The 21,164-nt window shown below is 36.0% G+C and overlaps 1 protein-coding gene across 19 annotated transcripts in view; it reads right to left on the reverse strand.

Annotated features, from left to right (window-relative positions):
- The window catches only part of kaznb (kazrin, periplakin interacting protein b), a 325,903-nt gene that overhangs the window by 57,365 nt on the left and 247,374 nt on the right, over window positions 1-21,164 (reverse strand). For 4 of the 19 annotated variants that reach the window (XM_009306042.4, XM_073916127.1, XM_073916129.1 and 1 more), the window contains exon 1: window positions 18,309-18,399. The exons of the other annotated variants lie outside the window; for them this stretch is intronic. In XM_009306042.4, the coding sequence (XP_009304317.1) occupies window positions 18,309-18,339 (31 nt within the window). In that variant the 5' untranslated portion in view covers window positions 18,340-18,399. Of the gene's footprint in view, window positions 1-18,308; window positions 18,400-21,164 lie in introns of those variants that run through there. 19 annotated transcript variants of the gene reach the window in all.

Genomic DNA, 21,164 nt, shown 5'->3' on the forward strand with positions numbered 1-21,164 from the left:
CGGCTAAAGCAAAATAAATCCTGTTCCTGACTCTATATATGGTACATGATGTTAATTAATATTAGATACTTTAATTTGTAATTACATGGTAATAAGGACACCTTAAAATAAAGTGTATCCAATTAATGCAAGCTCCATAACAGAGTTATAAGCTTCATGTTTCTGCCTTTAAGTACTCCCCCAAAATGGCCCCATTTCTTTTAATTGAGAAAATGAGAAACGGTTTACCAACATTACGCCACAAATACTGTCAACTGAACTTTTGCTGAACCTGGATATTTCAGGCATGTGTTTTCTAAACAAGACTGTTGAAGATAACTAAACTATGTGCTGGCATAAACTAGAATTGCTGACATATTTTTAGTGTTTTTCTTTAAACGTTGCTAGCTTTTTTAACACATGAACATGCTGAACAACAAGTAGAAAAGGTACACAGTGCATGCTCTCTAGAAATTTTTCAGTCAAAATAGTAAAATATAGACCAACCTAACAGTTCAGTTAATTACATTTTCAACCCAACCATTGGGATAATCTATATTTTACCCAAACTTGGGTTAAATCAAGCCAGCATTTTTAGAGTATAGACTTTATCTACTGTATAGCTGCGTTTTCATTCAAACATGACAGAAATCTTTTCAAAGTTAGAAATTTTTTAAAGAGATAAAGAAATCCCAAATGCAAAATATGCAACCCAAGCTCATTCTGGATATGTAACCCCGCGGACGTTTCTGGAGACCGCGATTTACGTAGCCGGAGGTACGTAAAGGCCGCGTTTGTTTTTTTTCGAGCGAACGCCGTGGGGCGGTGTGGCGCCGCTCCGCCCCTCCTCTTCGCGCTCGCCTGCCGACGGCTCGCCTCCGAGTGGAGGGCTTTCCTGACGCAATCAGTTTGTCCGCCTAGCTCACAGCGTTGCGTCGGCAGAGCGGAGGCCCCGGAGGAGGAGGACGAGCCGGAGCCGGCCGCGGTGGACGACGACCGGGATCGAGTCCGGGGAACGGCGGGTTCCGGAAATCAGGTAAGACGAAAAACGGAATCCGGAAAATAAGAGCGAGAATGCGGCGGGATCCGAAAACGCGGTCGAAATCGAAGACGGGGGCTTTTGCTTTTTTTTTTTTTTTTTTCGATCCGGCGGCTATTCGCACGAGAACTGCGCGGGCGCGAACGCCGCGCGCTCCTGAGAGGCGCCCGCCCGAGACGCGAAAAAGCGCGCACAGCGGCCTCTCGCGGATCCGCGAAAACAAAAAAACGCTCGAATACGTACCTCCCGGGACGTAAATCGCGGTCCGCAGAAACGTCCGCGGGGCTACGTTTCCACCCGGGTTGAAAATATGTGCATTTGCATCAGGTTGTTAGAAGTAACTGAGAGTAAAAAAGAGTAAACAATGCAGGTATAATGGAGTCATGTGGGCGTAATGTTTGCTGCTATTCAGCAAAGGATGCAATTCTCGTGCACATCTTGTCAGGAAAACACAGCTCTGTGATCATTACAAAATCTTCTCCAATGGCTATATAATGGCCATATAAACTGCAAATACACCACAGAGACACACAGAAAATCAAAGAGAGCAGAGGACTTACAGTGCATCTGGAAAGTATTCATAGTGTTTCACTGATTGGACATGATTTGAAAAGGCATACATCTGTCTATATGAGGTTCCAGGGTTGACAGTGCAGTTAAAGCACAAAACAAGCATGAAGACAAAGGTATTGTCTGTAAGACCCAAAGATGGGTTGAATAGCTGAACTGTTCAACCATAGGGGAGTTGTAAAATAACTCTTAACCCTTTTTGCAGAAGTCCAAAACCACCTTAAATGAGTATAAACATTTTTTAGGAATTAAGGGATTTTTATTGAAAATTTGTCATTTCCATCACTTGTTTTTAATGCCATACTTAAAAATACACGTTAACACAGAGTAATAAAAAACCCTAGCTATTGAGAACTCAAATAATCAGGGTCTTCACAGCAAGACATGCATAGATGGCGTAAGCAGGACAGCTGCTGGTGCATATATGCATCCCCGCAGACCCATAACTGGCTTCTTGTGAGCCGCTGGACTCTGATTATGGATATAATTCACACACAGGCCAAGGCTGCGATTCTGTGGGCTGCAGCGGGAGAGCACAGAGGTTGGTGCCTTGATGATAAGGGCCACACTTCATCTGATGGATCACGCTGCTAATGCCTCTTAGGCTGAGAAGCAAATTACAGAAGCACAAATCACGGCTCTCGTTTGAGGCTTGAGAGAAGAGCAGAGGTCGAGAGAGGCAGACTCTGATAGCAGTGAATTCAGCCATTCAGGGTGACTGAACTCCTGTCAATCACTCTGCATGACATAACACACCTGTAGTACACTGAAAAAGCTGATTCAATTAGCATGACACTTTCTACCACACAACAGGCTCGTTAATAAGACATGTATGTGCTGTATTTTAGATGTTGACATTCACACCAGGGTTCCAAACTAGCTTAAAGGTGTTGTATGTTTTAGACCATACCATAATATGTTTGCAGATATTTAAGAAACATGCCACGTAAACATTCTTGTTTATCTGAAAAACAATGCAGAAGTCAATTATTCTACTTTGAAAATTTTTGTTACCTGCAGGAACGCTGCCTTTGTTTCAGTTCTTTTAACCCATCCCTGCCATTTTAGTGAATGGTGAACAGTAGCTGACTCCGAAATGAGACGCAGATTTAAAGTTCCACATGAGGTTATTAATTAGCAAATAATATAAATATTACACATTAGGTAAACATTAGGTGAGCAGGCTACATTGCAACCCTGTGTCCTAACAACACGCTACATGATCAGATTTGCAGTGATAAGAAATTTGGCTGTTTGCACAAGACAAAACACGACAGAAATTTAAATACAGCCATTCAGAAATACAGAATATGCACTCACTCATGAAATGGTAAGCTTTATAATGGCATCTAATCTAGAGAAATGGCATCTCTTTGGGAGATCATAACTGGTTTGTAAAACCGGGGTGGGGGAGGATGGGTTCTGGGGCTGAGGTAGTTGCAGTTGCAAAATTTCCGTCCAAATTTGACATGAAATTTAAGCATTTACCATTAATTTAAGCATAATCATTGTATTGAAATAGGACCTTTTTAAGCAATATCTGATTGCAATTTTAATAAAAAATATATATTTTAAAAGAAACTTACAGATAATAATCATATGCATTGCAATAATTATGAAAACATTATTTTATGTTTAAATGCATGTTTTCTTACACTGTAAAATCCAATAGTCAACTTTATCAAATGAAATGAATGTAGTACCTCAGAATTTACTGAAAGTTAATTCTACTAATTTGAAAAGAGTTTCGAACTTATTGCTGAAGGTAATGAGTTGATAATTCATTACTTCAACTTAAATAGAGTAAAATCACAGTAATCACAGATTATTATTTTTTTTTTACTCAAATGGTTTGTAGCAATTGGTTTCCTCAAATGGTTAGAGTTGCCTTAACTTATTGGGTTTTACAGTACTCAGTTGGTTTGAATTCTCTTCATTGGGTTTTATGTGCTCAAATTGCTTCATTTACTCAAATGGATTAAGTTCACAGTACTCATTAGGATTAGTTTTTTGAACTTAAATGGTTTGTTGCAATCGGTTTGCTCAAATTGTTTGAGTTAGCTTTTTAAGGGGGGCGGGGGGGTTGGGGGTTTTACAATGTATGTGCTTTTTATCATTTTTGAATGTACAGTTGAAGTCAGAAGTATTAGCCGCCGTTTTAATTTTTATTTATTTTTAATTTTTTCCCCAAATTATGTTTAACAGATGAAGGAAATTTTCACAATATGTTTGATAATATTTTATCTTCTGGAGAAAGTCTTATTTGTTTTATTTCAGCTAGAATAAAAGCAGTTTTAATTTTTTTAAAAAACATTTTAGGGTCAAAATTATTAGCTCATTTAAGCTAATGTTTTTTTTTCCCCCGATAGTCTACAGAACAAACCATCCTTATACAAAAACTTGCCTAATTACTATAACCTGCCTAGTTAACCTTATTAACATAGTTAAGTCCTTAAATGTCACTTTAAGCTGTATAGAAGTGTCTTGAAAAATATCTTGTCAAATATTATTTACTGTCATCATAGCAAAGATAAAATAAATCAGTTAATATAATTGAGTGATTAAAACTATTATGTTGATGAAAAAATCTTCTCTTCTTTAAACAGAAACTGGGGAAAGAATAAACAGGGAGCTAATAATTCTGACTTAAACTGTATATTCAAACAAAAATCAAGCATCAATAGTTTAAAAATATTAAATATGTTAATAGTAGTTATAACTGTAAACAAGATATCATAAATTTACAATATTTTAAAATCTCCTTTTCATAGTATTATTTAGATATTAAGTAACTATTGAAGTTTTCATTAACAGCTTAAATTTGTTTGATTTTTACCTTTTCTGTTTTCATTGTATATGTTATTATATATTTATTATTAATATTAGTTTAATTATTCATATTATTATTTAAAACATGTCTAACTCATTTTTAAGTTTTGGGTTTATCAAGGTTATGATTTATGCATTATTTATTTAACATATGTATGTCTTTTATTTATTGCCATGTCAGCAACCAAGCTATTTTTATGGCAAGAACAATTCAATAACAAATATACAATTGAAAACAACAAACAAATGAATACAGAAATTAAATAAGATTTTTAGCGCTAATACATGATAAAAATGTATTTAACATATTACCTTAAAATAATTTATGCTTTAGAATGGTTTATTATTAATTAAAACAAATGTAAATGATTATTAAATTCATATATCATGTTGTATAATGTGACATGGTATAATGTAGTGTAATGATAGCTATCAGGAAAAAAGCCTAATTATAATAATAATAGAGTCTTTATCTTCTTTACTAGACATTTCAGCATAAAGATAATCTATGATGACCATAAAAACAACACAAAAACAGCAGCCTTATCCATCAATCTCTTCAGCCTGCTTACTCCAGGAACTATCTTTTCCTGGAAAATAGCACGTCAGCAACATAATAAAGTAGCAACAATAAACTTCACAATTTACATATTTTTGCTTTCACCCACAGTCCAAAGACATGTGTTATAGGTGAATCGAATAAGCTAAATCGGCCATAGTGTATGTGTGTGATTGTAAGAGTGTTTGGGTTTCGTGTTGAGTAGCAGCTGGAAGGGCATCCGCTGCATAAAAAAATATGCTGGATAAGTTGGCGGTTCATACCGCTGTGGCGGCCCTAGATTATTAAAGGGACTAAGCTAAAAAAAGGCATGAATGAATTTACATATTTCCAACTAAAACCTAAACACACATGTACTTCAGATGACAAAACACAACACAATGCTATTACCTTTCTGCTGTTTCACTTTGAAAATTCCGTCTGTGTCTCAAGTCCAGCTTATTTGTAAGTTGCTTTGAAAAAGTACATCTGCTAAATGAATAAATGTAAGTGAAATTGTAAACAGTAAGGCAGGCCATAACTGCAGAGCCCTGTCTCACACTAGAAGCTTGTCAGAAACACTAAATATCAGCTCCAACCACTGCCAAAAATGCTAAATGAGCCAGTTACTAATACATCAAGTCAAATGCAGATTTCCAAGACAGTTTTATTAATCCGGATGAAATATTTGCGTACTCCACATAAAACCCCAGCATGACCCAAATATGCTGGCCCATATAGCGAAGAAAATCAACCCTCAGCGTTTCCTTTAAGACCTACACAAGAGCTTATATCAAAAATAGCACCCATGTCAAATGACATTTCCAAATCAGAGCTGTGATAGAGGCATTATTAAAAGGTAGGTGGTGAAGGCTGCTACACTACGATAAAACCAGCGCCAACAAGCATGCACTGAAAATGCATTACAAGTCTCAAGCTATGCAGAAAGATTGCTGGTGACACGTTTTTTTAGGCAAGATAATATGACTCCCATATTGAGATTTTTAAAAAATATTTTGCAACTAAAAGACAAAAAATCTATTTATGAAAACAAAACAAAACAATAATCTATTTCAGATACATCTATTCATCTATTTCTTATTCATTTCTAACATTACAACAGAATGTGGACGGTAGAGGTGTGAACCTATACTGGTCTCACGGTTCGGTTCGGTTACGATTATCATGCCATCGATTCGGTTCAATTCGATATCTCGGTGCATCACGGTGCATTGACGATGCTTTCCATATAGTGTTATATTTTAGGGGGGAGGCTATAACATGCTGTCTGTATAAACACACAGACACACAGCAACACACTGTCTCTCATTCAAACACATTCACAAACATAGACAGCATCAAACAATAAACTTGTTGCCTGAGTGTTGTAAATAACGGCGCTCACCTCCCTCGCGACAGAGCGCATAGGAGATAAATGACGTCACGACATAATAACCGGTTATGATTATTACTGAATCGATACCGAATTGTCCGCGTCTGCATCGCGGTGCACCGAAGAAACAATTAATTTTGATACACCTAGTGGACGGAAATCTACAGTAAATTATCCATTATATAATATACAGCTGAACCCCTTCTGAGTTATTGACCTGAATTATTATTTCTAATAATAATTTAAGAGTTTTAATAACTCTAATAACTAAATTCTTTTATTTTTGCCATGATGACAGTACATCATATTTTACTAGATATTTTTTTCAAGTCACTAGTATTCAGCTTAAAGTTCAAATTGAAGGCTTTAAACCCCACCAGATCAAACGATTTTTATTGGTGGTTACGAAAGTCACTGTCAGATTATGTGATTTTTTAAAAATCTTAACCTATTGTTGGTAACAAATGTTCCACACTACATGTTCCTTCACGATCAGTCATCCCGTGACGTCTACCACGAGCGTTATTTCCCAAAGCGGTCACAAGGGTTGCTATAACAACATCTCTTATCTCATTTGCAATTTTTTTTCGAAATCTTATTACAAGCTCAGTAAACACTAATGCCTTCCCCGAGATGGGTTGCAGCTGGAAGGGCATACGCTGCGTGAAAAAACTTGCTGGATAAGTTGGCGGTTCATTCCGCTGTGGCGACCCCGGATTAATAAAAGGACTAATCCGAAAAGAAAATGAATGAATGAATGAATGAATGAATAAACACTGATACTTGCAGACAACTACAATATTTAAGGGCATTCGTTACGACATGGATACGATCAAACTTATGATTCCTTTTTAATATTAAGATATTTTCTTTGAAATCTACAGTAAATGTATCCTTTCCTGCCATGTTTTTTATTAAACACTCCCTCGCCTGAATTTGCCGCAAGTGAAGAGGAGAAAATGAAAGCACAAAAGCAGCAGCAAGGAAAAACAGATGCTCAAGACATAATCTTTAAAATAATGACATATTCAAATATAGCAAATATAACTGAAATTTGTGATACAATAATTAAATCCTTATTTCCCTCAGAGCGAATCATCCACCCATACAGTTGAGTAGCGGAGGATAATTTGTATATTTTTCTTGGAAAGAATATCTTTTAAAAGGAATTTTGTTTGCTATAATTTGTACTTTAAATTTAATGTATCTTTTGTTGGTCAGTTATCTGTAAACAAGATTAACAAATAAAATTTGAGGTGAAGTGCTTCAAAACAAGTCTGTTATAAGCGCTGAAACATGTATTGCCATGAAATTGTTGGTAATAACATAATAATCTAGCCTAAATAAAGTTAAAGTAAAATATTCAAAGTTTCAGAGAAGCCTATAATAAACTGCTTTTACTATTAATGACATATTTTAATAAGCAGGAAATGCTTTTGCAATGTATTCGCAGCACAGAACATGTTCCCAGATTACCTCGGAAGAACAAACTCTGTTGGAAGGATGACTGAGAAAACTCAGAGGCTGCGTCTGAAACCGCATACTTCTACACTATACAGTATGCTAAAATCAGTATGCGAGCCGAGTAGTATGTTCGAATTCATAGAATTTGAAAAACCGTTTGCGAGAAGTACCCGGATGACTTACTACTTCCACCGAGATTCTGGAGTGCGCATCCCATGCACGCTGCGCCATTCCATAATGCCCCACGAGAGAATTCATGAATGAAAGTGAAGCGACACAACTGATGCAGGTAGGTCATGTGACCATGACAAGATGGTGGATATAGTACATCCAAATTCTATTAATACTTTTCACATTCATACTGTATAGAACGTACTTTTCTAACGGCGGAGTAGTACGTTTAAATTCAAATGCAGTACCTACTGAGTAGTAGGCGGTTTCGGACGCAGCCAGAAACTCATTGTAAGAATGGAGATGTCTGCATATTTGTGCCAGTCTATCAGATACAATTTCTTAAAACACCTTAAAATTTTAGAAAAGGTAGTTAAGGTTTTCATAACCAATGATTGATCTTTTCCACCTGTGACCCACCCATAAATAAATATGCAGCCTATTATTTGATTACCTGATCAGTGCATTAATAGCTGCACCCTCTGAAATACCTAAGAAATGATGTGCTCCTATTGCACAGTGTCAACCATGTAAAGGAACTCGTCTTGAAGAACAAGACAAAAATTAAACATGTTAGACTTTCTGCGATGTTGTTGTGAGAGATCGTAGGCATGGTATTAGTTGTTGTGAACTATGGCAAATTACACAAGAAGAAATGATTGAATCTTATGTCACGACACCCTTTTGTCCTGTATGAATCCCCACGACACCCTACATCAAGGAAACTGTGTCGAAATCATGACAAATTTGTTTAATCTGACCAGGGCTTTAGTGTAATTAGGCAAGTCATTGTATAACGATGGTGAAACAAAAAGTATTAAAGTAGTAAACTGCTTTTATTGTAGCCAAAATAAAACAAATATGACTTTCTCAAGAAGAAAAAATATTATCGGAAATATTGTGAAAAATCCCTTGCTCTGTCAATCATTTGGGAAATATTTAAAAAGAAAACAAAATCAAAGGAGGACTAATCATTTTGACTTCAACTGTATAATAGAATAAGAAGTATTCTAAAAATATTGTATAAGCATATTTACATTTTGTACAGCTCTAAAATATAGCTGTGATTGTTGTATGTTACAAGTAGATTTTTTGAGAAGCTTATGTTTCCTGTTTTGGAAAATAAAGCAGATATATTTTTGCCTCATACTTTTGCGATGAAGATTTGAAGCACATGCATTGTGTGGAATCTACGCTGATGGTATTAAATGTTGCATATATGATGGCAGAGAGTGAGAAGGGCTTGTGTGTGTTTCTAGTCCTCTAGTGTGAGGATATCTGAGGGGAACAGCTGGCCTGAATTAATTGCTCTGATTTTAAATTGCAAGCAAGTTGAATCTGCTCTTGCCAACTAGAGATAGTGGTAATTGATTCACACTTCCATTAAAGACAGATTAGGCCATGCCAGTGGATGGACACCGAGTGCCTGCACAGCCAAAATACTCACACACTTAAAAACACTCAACATTCTAAAACACTCTACTAGCTTCTTTTGGAACTCATCATGAACTTCAATTATGAATAAAAAAAACAATATGAACATTTAATTATTATCTTTAAATAAAATACACAAGGCATTTTAAATGTAATTAATGAAATAAAAAAAATGATATTGAAAAAATGTAAATGATTCAACAACACAAAGTCTTTTTTTTTTAATTATTTGCTAACAAATTGTTTATCACTTTTAATGAAGCAAGAAGGTCGCTTGTTCCAGCCCTGGCTAAGTCTGTGTGGAGTTTGCATGTTCTCCCTGTGATTTCCCAAGTTTCCTCAGGGTGCTCCGGTTTCCTCTACAGTTCAAAGACATGCGGTACAGGTGAATTGGGTAAGCTAAATTGACCGTAGTGTATGTGTGTGTATGTGTGTGAATGAGTGTGTATGGATGTTTCCCAGTGATGGGTAACAGTTGGAAGAGAATCCGCTGTGTAAAACATATGCTGGATAAGTTGGCAGTTCAAGCCGCTGTGGCAACCCCAGGTTAATAAAGGGACTAAGTCAACAAGAAAATGAACGGATGAATATAAACAAATGTAAAAAATTAGCAAAATCTATTAATATTAATTAAAAATAAAGACAAAAACAGTTTACTATAACATCCTTTTTCATCTTTGCTGTACATTTTTTTTCCCCCGAACGTTCTGATGTCAGCCAGATAGTATATTTCCCTGTGCCTGCGCACATTTAAATGACATGTTTGAAAACATGGCCTGCCTGTCACGTTGAAGTAATAATTTCAAATATTCAAAACTCGGTTACTTTGTTGTTTTTGTTCACCTCCTACTCAAGCATATGCTTTCCTCTGATACCGGAATCAAAGCACTTTGTTCTGTCATTTAGCTTGGCAGCAGCAAATCCTGTTGGACACTTGTCTCTCCGACAGCACAGTTTAGTTCAGGATGTATCATTTGCTCTGTTACACAACACAAACACTTAAAGGGGACTTTTTCAGTGTTTAAGTGCTATAATCATGCCCCTGGTGCATCTACCAATCCCAAAAAAGTGAAAAAGGACAACCCAATAACTTTGATTTAGTGAGCCTTTTCCTGAATGTAAATAGTTGCTATAGATTTAGCTTCCTACATATATAGTGATGTGGGAAGGGGATAAACATTAGCACTCTTAAAGCCCATACAAACTACTTTTTTTTTTCTTTTTTTTTCTTTTTTTTTTGCGATTTCATTATGAATTGCTTGACAGAGGATGTCTTAGGGATTCAAATATTCAAGGTTCAGTGTATTTCTGAAGAAGTCAATACCACAATATTTCATGCTCTAACTTCATATCCAGAACAAGCAAGTCACTTCATATTTTGAGAATGTTTCTTGAGAATAAATTCCTTTCTGAATGTGCTTGATAACATGCTTTACAGCTGTGTGGCTAAAGCTAGCATTGTTTCAGACTGTATATTCACCTGAGCCGTGAGGTTAGGGCAAGGTTAAGCGCACTGTAGTCTGTATTTGACTTATTTTCTGTGAAGATAAGTGAACTGTACTAATAGTGTGATGTTCATTTGTGGCTACATGTAAGGCTAGCACATCAGAACTGAGCAGAAACAGGCTAGCCAATGAGATGAATCAAATTTACTACACAACAACTGCATAAATTCATCCACTAACCATTCTGAAATGTTCTGGTTCAGTCTAGAAGTTGTAAACCTTTTCTTCTACATCATTTTCTGACTCTCGATTGAAAATGTGAGGTTTAAAAGTCTGCACGAACCAGAAGCTCAAACTGTTTTTTTGTTTTGTTTTGTGAAGTAGTTTCTAGAGAAATGGAATACTAAATGAGAAAACAGTGGGCGTGGCTTGTTTTTTCTACCGGGAGCTGATTGGATGTAGTAAAGTAGGCATTAAATTCAGAAAGATCGGGAAAAGGGTTTCAGGAGAGTTAAGCTAACAGGAGAGGCCTAACAAACACCTCCTCCTCACCATTTGTTTGTTGTCTTCTTAGCGATGTCAAAATGAACAGTTAGCGGGCCGTGGTTAAGTATCTTGACCACGCCCAATACATTAGACCAAGTGTGACAAACTCCTGCCCCCCATTATATTGTATTTCAGTTTTTCTTTTGTTTTTTCACTTTTGTAAAGGTTCCACGCTATTCTGAAAAACAGCAGCTCATTTACATCTAAAGGAACGCACACAAACTCAGCATGTTTTTGCTCACACCCATATAGGTGCAAATTTGACAAACTTAAATTATCTATAGTGTATTTTGTAGCTGAAACAACACAGAAGCATTCTGAAGACACCAGAGTTCACTTTAATTCTTCTGAAAAGGTGCATAACGTGTTCCCTTTAAGTGAAGTGTCTGACTGTAAACCCCTGTGGACTTGGCTGAGGTGCCGTAGGGCGTTGTATTGTAGTGTGTGTCAGCGTGCTCCACACACACAGGTCTCTGGCAGCATTAGGCTCGTCCGTGAGCTGTAGGGTGAACTTGTAGTTTGTACTTTGGGGTGGAAAAGAAGGGCAGAGCTTTGACAGAACCATCTGGCCGCAGGAGCTTGAAGGGTCAAACTCATTATCTGCGTCTATTTGGAGCGTAACCACTGGCACAGAGTAGATCAGTGAGCAGCTGAGGTGATGCCAAGCCCCGTTGGCTCCCGTGGCACAACAGTCTCACAGTATACCAGTGGACTATAAACACACATGCAGACGCTGGCAGGTCCACCTGTGTGCCCGCCTGTATATGATGAATTAAACATACACCCGGATGTATTTCAGGGTCAAAACGTGAGGTGCTTAAAAATCAGTGCTAAACTGAATAAACAAAATTTAATTACATTATTGTTTTTTTCTTGGCATATTTTATATACTGTAGCAATAAAATATATATTTATTCATTAGATACACTTAAAAATAATGTTTGTTCAAACTACTTATTTAAAATGAGCTGAAACAACACAATAACTGAGTTTTTTGAATGAGAGGAGTAACTTAATTGCTTTATGTTTAATCCATTCACATTTGTAAAATTAAGTGAAGTTTATTTATAAACTAATTTCGAGCTTATGATTAATCACAGCTGGTCCAGTATTAGCCAATTCATGATTTACCAATCAGACGATTCCTAATTTACTATAAATACTCTAAGTTCCACACCACAAGCATCTTCATTTTGAAGAATCCCCCCTTCCACCCCAACTCCTCTACTTTTCTTAGATGGGTGGCACGGTGACCCAATGGTTAGCACTGTTGCCTCACAACAAGAATGTCACTGGTTCTAGTCCTTACCAAGCCAGCTGACATTTCTGTGAGTTTACACATTCTCTCCATGCTCACATGGGTTTCCCAAAGGTCCCCTGGTGTCCTCCCACCATCCAAAAACATGCAACTTAAGTTAATTGACTAATCTAAATCAGCAACATAGACATGTTCCTAGTAAATAGTTATCTCCTAAGACCAATCACTATCTGTTCATTAGCCACTACAGCAGGGGAGTTTCGAGATCTACCTGAGCTCAAACTCCCCTCTCACCCTGCAACAGAACAGAGATCTCAAGAATCTTATGAGCATGCCAAACACTCTTTATAAATCAACCATCAGCAAAGTGTGAACTCTTGAATTGAGTTAACGTACTTTCTTCATGTTGTCCCAACACAAATTGATTGTCTGGAACCCAAAATTTTTTCTACCACTCAGCCCTTCCCTATACCAGAATTGGTGTCCCAAATCTCTTTAGCTTGAAGGCAAAGGGTTAAGCGGAAGGACTAGATAGATGAAAAATATATCTAACTAAAAAATTCCCCAGAATACTTACTCCATCTACAGTGACAGCATGGCTACACACGGAAGTAAGGAGATGCACAAATTAGTATTTTTTTGTCGATATTACAAATTTTTACAACAAACAAACATATGTTTTAATACAGTCATAACGGCATTCATGTTTCACCGTCATGCTTTTAAAAAACAAAATGCTAAAACAAACACCGCTAAATTTCCTCATCTATAATCCATACTTGTAACTACTGTACAATAATCCAGCAACACTCTGTCCCTCGATGACACTCGAATACCCTGTCAGAAAAGTCCAGTGAATGAGCTTTTTACAGTGTCTGCTATAATGTTAATGTATGTTTTTGTGTGTTTACATTGATGAATATGGCCATGGTGTAAATGCACAGTACCGTTATGATCTTATTTCCACATTTTATCATTGTAATAACATGATATATGCCTTTAGTGATTTCCTAAAGATAAATACCAATAGATAATACAACTGGAATAACAACAGCAGTTGCGATCGACAATCTCATATGAAGCAAGATATTGCGAACATGTAGGAGGCCGTGTGCAAGTGTTGTAGTGCTGTCCCATTTTTTAGGGGTAAATTTGAAGCCCTTCCCATTCACACTCTGTTTCAACTGTCAAGGGAAAGGGGAAGGGGTACAAAAAATAGAATTGGAATTGGGCCTTAATGAACATATAACTTTTTGAAAAACAAAGTATTTTACGAGGAGACAAATTTTTTATGTGTACAAATTGTATGTTTCTTTTTTAGGTGTATTTTGTATGAATTCATACATAAATTGAAAAAATACAGTATATACTTTTGAAAAACAACATTAACAAGGTGTTAATATGAATGAATTTATAGAACGTGAATTGTATGAATATGTATGATTTTTATAAAAGACAAATTTTTGAGGTGCTGATTTCATAGAAATTCATACAATATGAATTGTGAATTATACAAATGTGCATTAGAGCTGCACTATTAATCGTAAAAAGATTGCAATCTCGATTCGATGCCCTAGACGATCTTAATTCAGCATTTCTACGATTCTGTCAATCATCTCTTCAATTTCAGGAGAGAAGCAATGGTGGCCGAACAAGTCTTTACATTGTTTTATATACGTTGTTCAGCAACATGAACACCACCAAATGGTGTTGAAAGAGTCACATGCTGCATTTATACGATATAATTCACCCCAAAAATGTAATTTCTGTCTTCATGTAATGATGTATTTGTGACCACAAAATCACAACGTGACGTGAGCTGACCGCCAACTGTTACCACAGAGAGGACGGGCGCGCGCGCCTTTGAATGAAGTCTACTTTAGTGAACAGAACCTGCATAGGCTGTGAATAACAGGTTATAAAAGCTGTAAATAGCATTCAGTTTGTGGCACAGAGTAAAATCAATGATAAAATATCACGTCAGTGACAGATTTTAAGCATAAAATGACAGATTGTAGGCATTCGTCTCAAACACAATAATTCAACATCAGAATTATCATCAGCATTAATGACCAGGACAAATCTAAAGTCTGTTCAAGTCCACCATTCCAAGTCTATACAAAATTTAGCATTTTAACCAACAGTACAGCTACACAAACCCAACTGCTGGTTCACCACATGTTTGAGACTAACAATAATAATAGCCTTCTCATATAAACCTTTATTTTATATCTACAGAGTCGTGAGAAAACCATGATCCTTATTTTAGGTAAAAAATCGTGCAGCTCTAATGTACATGTTTTCACAAAAACTATTTTCATGAGGTGATGTTTTGCAATTCGTATGTTGTCAATTTTATGAAGACAGGATCATTTCAGTGCAAATAAACGCACAGAACACTGCCAGTCACATTTTATATACACTGCCATACCCAAGACAAAAAAAAAAACATCCACAAGTACAACACTAAAGAACACCGGCAGCTTTAAAACACTTCTTGACAACAAACCAGCAGCAGTGCACTTGTCTAATGTTAGCTGATCTGAAAGAGCAGAGCTGGAAGTGTCCCGAGGCAAGGTTAAAGAAACAACGCTATAACAACGTTCAGTCAATTCAGTCAAATCCAATACTACAGACGCACAAGCTGCACTGTCATACCTTCACCATCAAACACTTACACTGAAGGAAGTATATTTACATAAAACCAAGCATTCAAAAGTACACAGCTAATCAACTTCTGAGGAAAACTGACTTCATCACACAGCTTAATCACATATATAATTATCTGCACAAGGGTGAATTTGCCATATGTATGCTACGAGACAGTGTAACGTCAAGTAAGCAACTGTACGCGTGATTCACATTCCTGCTGTTTTGCCGCTGGCAGCGATTCAAGTGTCTAAATATGATCCATAAGGTGCTGCTCGGGCTGTTGTTAGACTTTGAATGAGGAGTGTAAAGATCAGTCTCACAGTGTTGATTTAGTGGGGTGTGGAGAAGACTCAGGGATTATTACCAGCCACTATAGACGTTCAAACAAGGGCTGATTCGGGATCAGCTTTAATGGTTTTGTGAGTTAACCAATGAGACAGGGCTGTGAAGAGTTTCAAATGTCACACCGGACTGAAACTGGAGATTACGACAAGCTTGGGAAATGACCATGCAATGTCTTCAGGTTTAAAATATAAGACAAATATGTTAATTATAAGAAAAAAAAATAGTATATAATATATATTATTAATATAACATAATAAATATACACAAACAGGCAACATTTATACTGTTTATACAACATGGTTAATCTTAATATTTAATGTGACATATTATGGGTCTAATTAGGTGAATTTGGTAACACCAAAAAATGTGTGTGTGTGTATTTATTGAAAAGTTAATCAATGAAGAATAAAAAACAATTAATGTTTTTCTTTCAATTTTAACATCTAAATTACTGTTTTTACAACAAATATCACCCAAATACTTAGTCTTCATTGTGACTGATTGTGGATCTTATTTAAGTGAAATAGTAAATGCAAATTATTAAAATATACACGTTAAAAACACATTTTTATCTTCATTTTAGTGTTTATCTGACCATTTGAATAGTTTTAGCAACTTTATGATCATGTCATATGCTCACACAAACAACACATGTGTCACTAACATAATTACAGCTGATTACTGGGTAAAAGCTACACGTCACACATGGCAAATCATAGTATTACTCATGATAGCATGAAATTAAAGACAACTACATGCTTTGTATGTGCTTGACTCATCAAATAGTCTAAAAGTTGGTCATCCATCACAGTACTAAAGGTTAAAATAACAGTATTGGACATGCGTCATTTATTTTAAAACTTTTTTAAATTCATGTACTCTGACAGTAAAGCCATGGTCACACTGACCATAATTTTGCTGGTGAAACTGAGAAGCTTCAATAGAAATCTGAGCAAATGGGGTTGCCAGGTCTGAGTAACAAAACCTGCCCAACGGCTATTCAAAAAAAACCCATAAGTAGTCCAGTCACGTTTAGGAAGCAGGTCCCTCTGGGTTTAGTGGTCCTATTTAACTGAAATTGGTTGAACCCAAGGTAAAAAAACAAACATGGCTAAAGTGAAAAAGTAGTTCAGATCCGCAGAATAACCATGGACTTGGCAACACTGATGATTTGACAAGTGCAGTGAGGGCATCAATGGATATCAGTTACTGTACTTTAAACAAATACAAAGATGTTTTTCTCCATCATAACTTTGATGAAAAAGTGCAGAAACCACTAATTCATGTAATCATAGTCTTACAAAGTTAATTACAAAAAGGTACAAGTTACAACAGCAACATTATAACTATTATATAAATTTAAAATGTAACCTTTTAATATTATGCATTGTGTATATTATCATTTAAAACATTTAAATGAACAAATACGATCATATTTTGCTAAAAAAGCTGAAATTTGAATGTGGTTTGTATCAGACAATAAAACAATATAGTGACAACGGTGCTGCTATTATACTGTAACTGTTATTTAAAGGTAAATTATTGAAGTTGGATTAGACAACTTAGGCTTTATTGTGAATTTATGATTTTTTTGTGGTTTGTACTAACATATACTTTGAACTGTTAAAATATTTTTCAATTTATGCATTACACTGTACAAAATACTGGATTCCACACAATTACTTTATGTTGTACCAATACAAATCGATTAAGCTAATTTTATCGTTTTTACAAATTTAAGTGGACTGAACATAAAACAATTAAGTTGTCCAAAAAAAAAAAATACACAAAATAATTGTTGTTTCAACTCATTTTAAAGAATTAGTTTGATCAAGCGGCAAAAGTCATTTTTCGACTTTATTTTTATTATATTCAATTTTATATTTATTTTTTAAAACAAAAAGCTATCTTTTAGTGTCATTCAACATTATTTTGTGGGCCTATTATTAAATTATTGGTGGCTAAATTATTGGTTAGGGCACCAAACGTATCAATTTGACACAAGCATTGTACACAGAAAAAAATTACATTTGCTGTTTGTTCAAACTACTTATTGAAAACTGAAACAACACACATCTTAAGTTTTTTTTAAACAACTTAATTGTTTTATGTTCAATCCACTTAAATTTGTAAAAATTAATAAGTTATCTTAATTCCTTCATGTTTTCCCAACACAAATTGATTGTGTGGAACCAACCATTTTTACAGTGTAAAACAAAACAACAGCAAAAAAGATATCCAATCCTAGTCAAGTGTGAACAAACTTAAACTTAAGTCTATAAGTGACAAAATCTAAAATACCGTCTTTGTATTTTATATTGTAAAATATATTTCAGCCTACTAGACTTCATCAAATATCAACTGAATATAGTGAAGTGAGACTTTAAACCTTCTCAAAATCATATCATCCTTTCAAGTCACAGTTTCTTTCTCACACAGCAGTTTCAAAACACCCAGATCCGCAATCTCTAATATACAGTAGGTCCCCCATATCACTACAAGTGTCCCCCACACATGTGACAATCCACTGCGCAATGCTAACACAAACAGATGTCCATGGCCTGGTCAGCTGGTTAAATGTGATTCAGCGTTGGACTGTGGCTCTAGTGTCTGTCTTTAACTCTCATCCATACACAAACACTCACCTGGTCTGCCCTCTTCCCTTTCAGATCTCATGCTCTTAACAGCGCCGGCTCCGGCTGACTTCACTGTCCTTTTCTCATAGCAGGAATACTCAAATAAACTTGCCTCACACACACCTCTACGTTCACTCCTCCCTGACAGGTTACTAGGGCGGAGCTGGCGAGGGAGTATAAACAAGTTTGAGCTGCCGTCCTCTCTCTGAGCCTGTTCTGGGAGATTCTCTTGGGCGTTTTCTGATCTTCCCCACCCCCTCTACACCTCTTCTACCTGTTCTCGCTCTCCGCTACACACTCACACACATGTTTGGTTTACTATCCTTTTGGGGACTTCTCTTAGATATCATGATTTCAATACTAAGCAAACTATATATACTATTCACTAAAATCAACAGACACAGGGAACATACTGGATTTTTACATTTTCAAAATACACACACACACACACAAACACTTTCAGGCCTTAAGCAGAGAGTGCAGAGAGTTCAAACAGGAAGTGACATTGTTTTTTTGAGCAGGTATATTCATTGGCTAGTGGGAGGAGACAAACAGCTGCTCTGATCAGGTGAGGGGCAGGTGTGTGTGTGTGTGTGTGTGTGTGTGTATAATCTGAGGCCCTGCAGCTCCATCTAACGGTGGAAACAAGACACACTGTACTGGAATGTTAAGTGGAGTTCACTGAAATATTGTTCTGTCACTTTATTCAGTGTTTACTCTTTTTCCTTTACAGTATTTTGATTGGACAGTAGATGAACGCAGGGTTATTATAGTTAAGCCTTTTGAAATGAGTTGTTAATTCAATATTAATTGTAAATTAGTTGTGCATTTCAGGTTAGTTTAGTTTGTTTCATTAACAGTTTTGTTCCTTTTAGCTATAAAGTTTTTATTATTATTTATTATTTTTATTATTTTTATATTTTATTTTATTATTAGTATTATTAGCACCGCTGTATCTAGCGACTAGACTTTTTGTCTGAACTATCCCTTTACCAAATGATTGTTACCAAATTTTCCTTTTTTTTTTTAAACCAAACTTTGCCTTTAAGATGAGTCATCACCTGCCTTCCCAAACCTCTTTCTAGAACTATAAAAGTCCACTTCAGCCCACCATCCTTCTCCCTCCACATCCCATAATGCAGGCATGCAGGAATCGGTGAGACGTATTGTCAGATAAAGGGCTGGATGAGTGTCCTCTTCCTCACAGAGCTAATGGAGCCACGGGTAGATTGGGGCCCTCTTTCTGTCTCAGCCGAACAGGACGACTCGAGGGCTCTGAGGGTCACAACACTGACTCATCTCTCCTTTTATCACTCGCTCTTAAAGACCACTATGCTGGTGCTGAGTTCAGACTGCCTGCTGCTTAAAGGTTCATGAAAAAAAATGACTCAAAGTGATACTCTGAAGCATTGTGTAATGAATGAGTGACTGTCTTGAAGATGAGACACTGCAAGTTTGTTTCATGTATTGTCGGTTTTTGAATTTTCAATAGGGTATATGCAGAAGGACTTTTAATTTTCAATAGCTAAGTTCAAGAAATTCCATTGAACTGTATGGCATTACAAAATCCCTGCATTTAAGGTCTGTTATCTTTAAAAATCAATGATCTTCACTGCTTGATTGATATAAAGTTGGCTTCGTAATGTACAAGAAGCACTGCTTTAAAATCCATTGTTCTGCGTCATGTCTTTAAAATATGAACATTTATTTTACCACAGTATTTTCAGTGGAGTTTCTGCTCTTGTCTGCTGCTACAGACGGGGCTTACATTTCAACATTTTACGCTTTAACAACTAAACGAATGCTTAAATCTATTTGACGAATTATATTTTAATTACATTACAACATCGAAGCTGTAAAAGGAACCATATGACATTGAAAACAGTCACATTAACCTTTTATCGGAAGTTTATAGGTAGAGGAAAAACACTAGCTGCTCATATACCCTATAGTCTAATGTAAAGAAAACATCCCAAATTCCCTTTTACATGTACTAATTTAGCAGATGCTTTAATTTAAAGCATCTTAGAAGTGAGAATAAATAAAGCACTTTAAATTATCAGAGCGTAGCAGTATATACTGTAAATACAAGTATAATTAATTTTTAAGGTCCTACAGGTGATTTGTCAAGCCCACTCACCTGTGTGAAGCACACTAAGGGCCCTATCATACAGCCAGCGCAATAAGGCGCAAGATGTGTTTGACGCGATTTGTTGCTATTTTCAGTAGAGCGCAACCCTAATTTTTATTTTTTTCTGCGACATTGTGTAAATAGCAAATTCATTTGTGCCACTGTGTGGACTCATGGATGTACTGGGCTAAAAAGGAATTGTGTTAAGGTCCATTGTTGGCACGCTGCTATTTTGAGGAACTGAAATAGACTGTGCCATTGACCAACTAAAAGCCTGTCTAAAGTTCAGTGCAGAGTGCATTAGTTATGCACCTATGCGCTTACACATCGCTTAATACATACAGCAATACACAGATATCTTTACATATGAAAATTATTTTCTACATAAATATAAAAACCACTGCCTCCATGCCTTCTTCGTTTATTTATGACATCTATTCATTACATTTGTATAATGTGATTATTATTATTATTATCATTATTATTTATATGCATATTTATATTTGTTTTAATGAAAACAAGCTTAGATTCGTTGACCTGTTGAATAAGAATAAGACGTGTGTTTGGATATAACTCAGTTTTTTGCCACACTTCGTTGTTATTGTTCCTTTATTCATTTGCTGAAAATTAGAACTGAAGTTAGAAAAAGTTTTAAAACAAATCTTTGCGATTAACAAACTAAATTAAATATGTAGGCTAATGGATGTCTTTGGTGGAGTGCACACAACACTGTT

The sequence above is a fragment of the Danio rerio genome, chromosome 11, assembly GCF_049306965.1.
Source record: "Danio rerio strain Tuebingen ecotype United States chromosome 11, GRCz12tu, whole genome shotgun sequence".
NCBI classification, from domain to species: domain Eukaryota; kingdom Metazoa; phylum Chordata; class Actinopteri; order Cypriniformes; family Danionidae; genus Danio; species Danio rerio.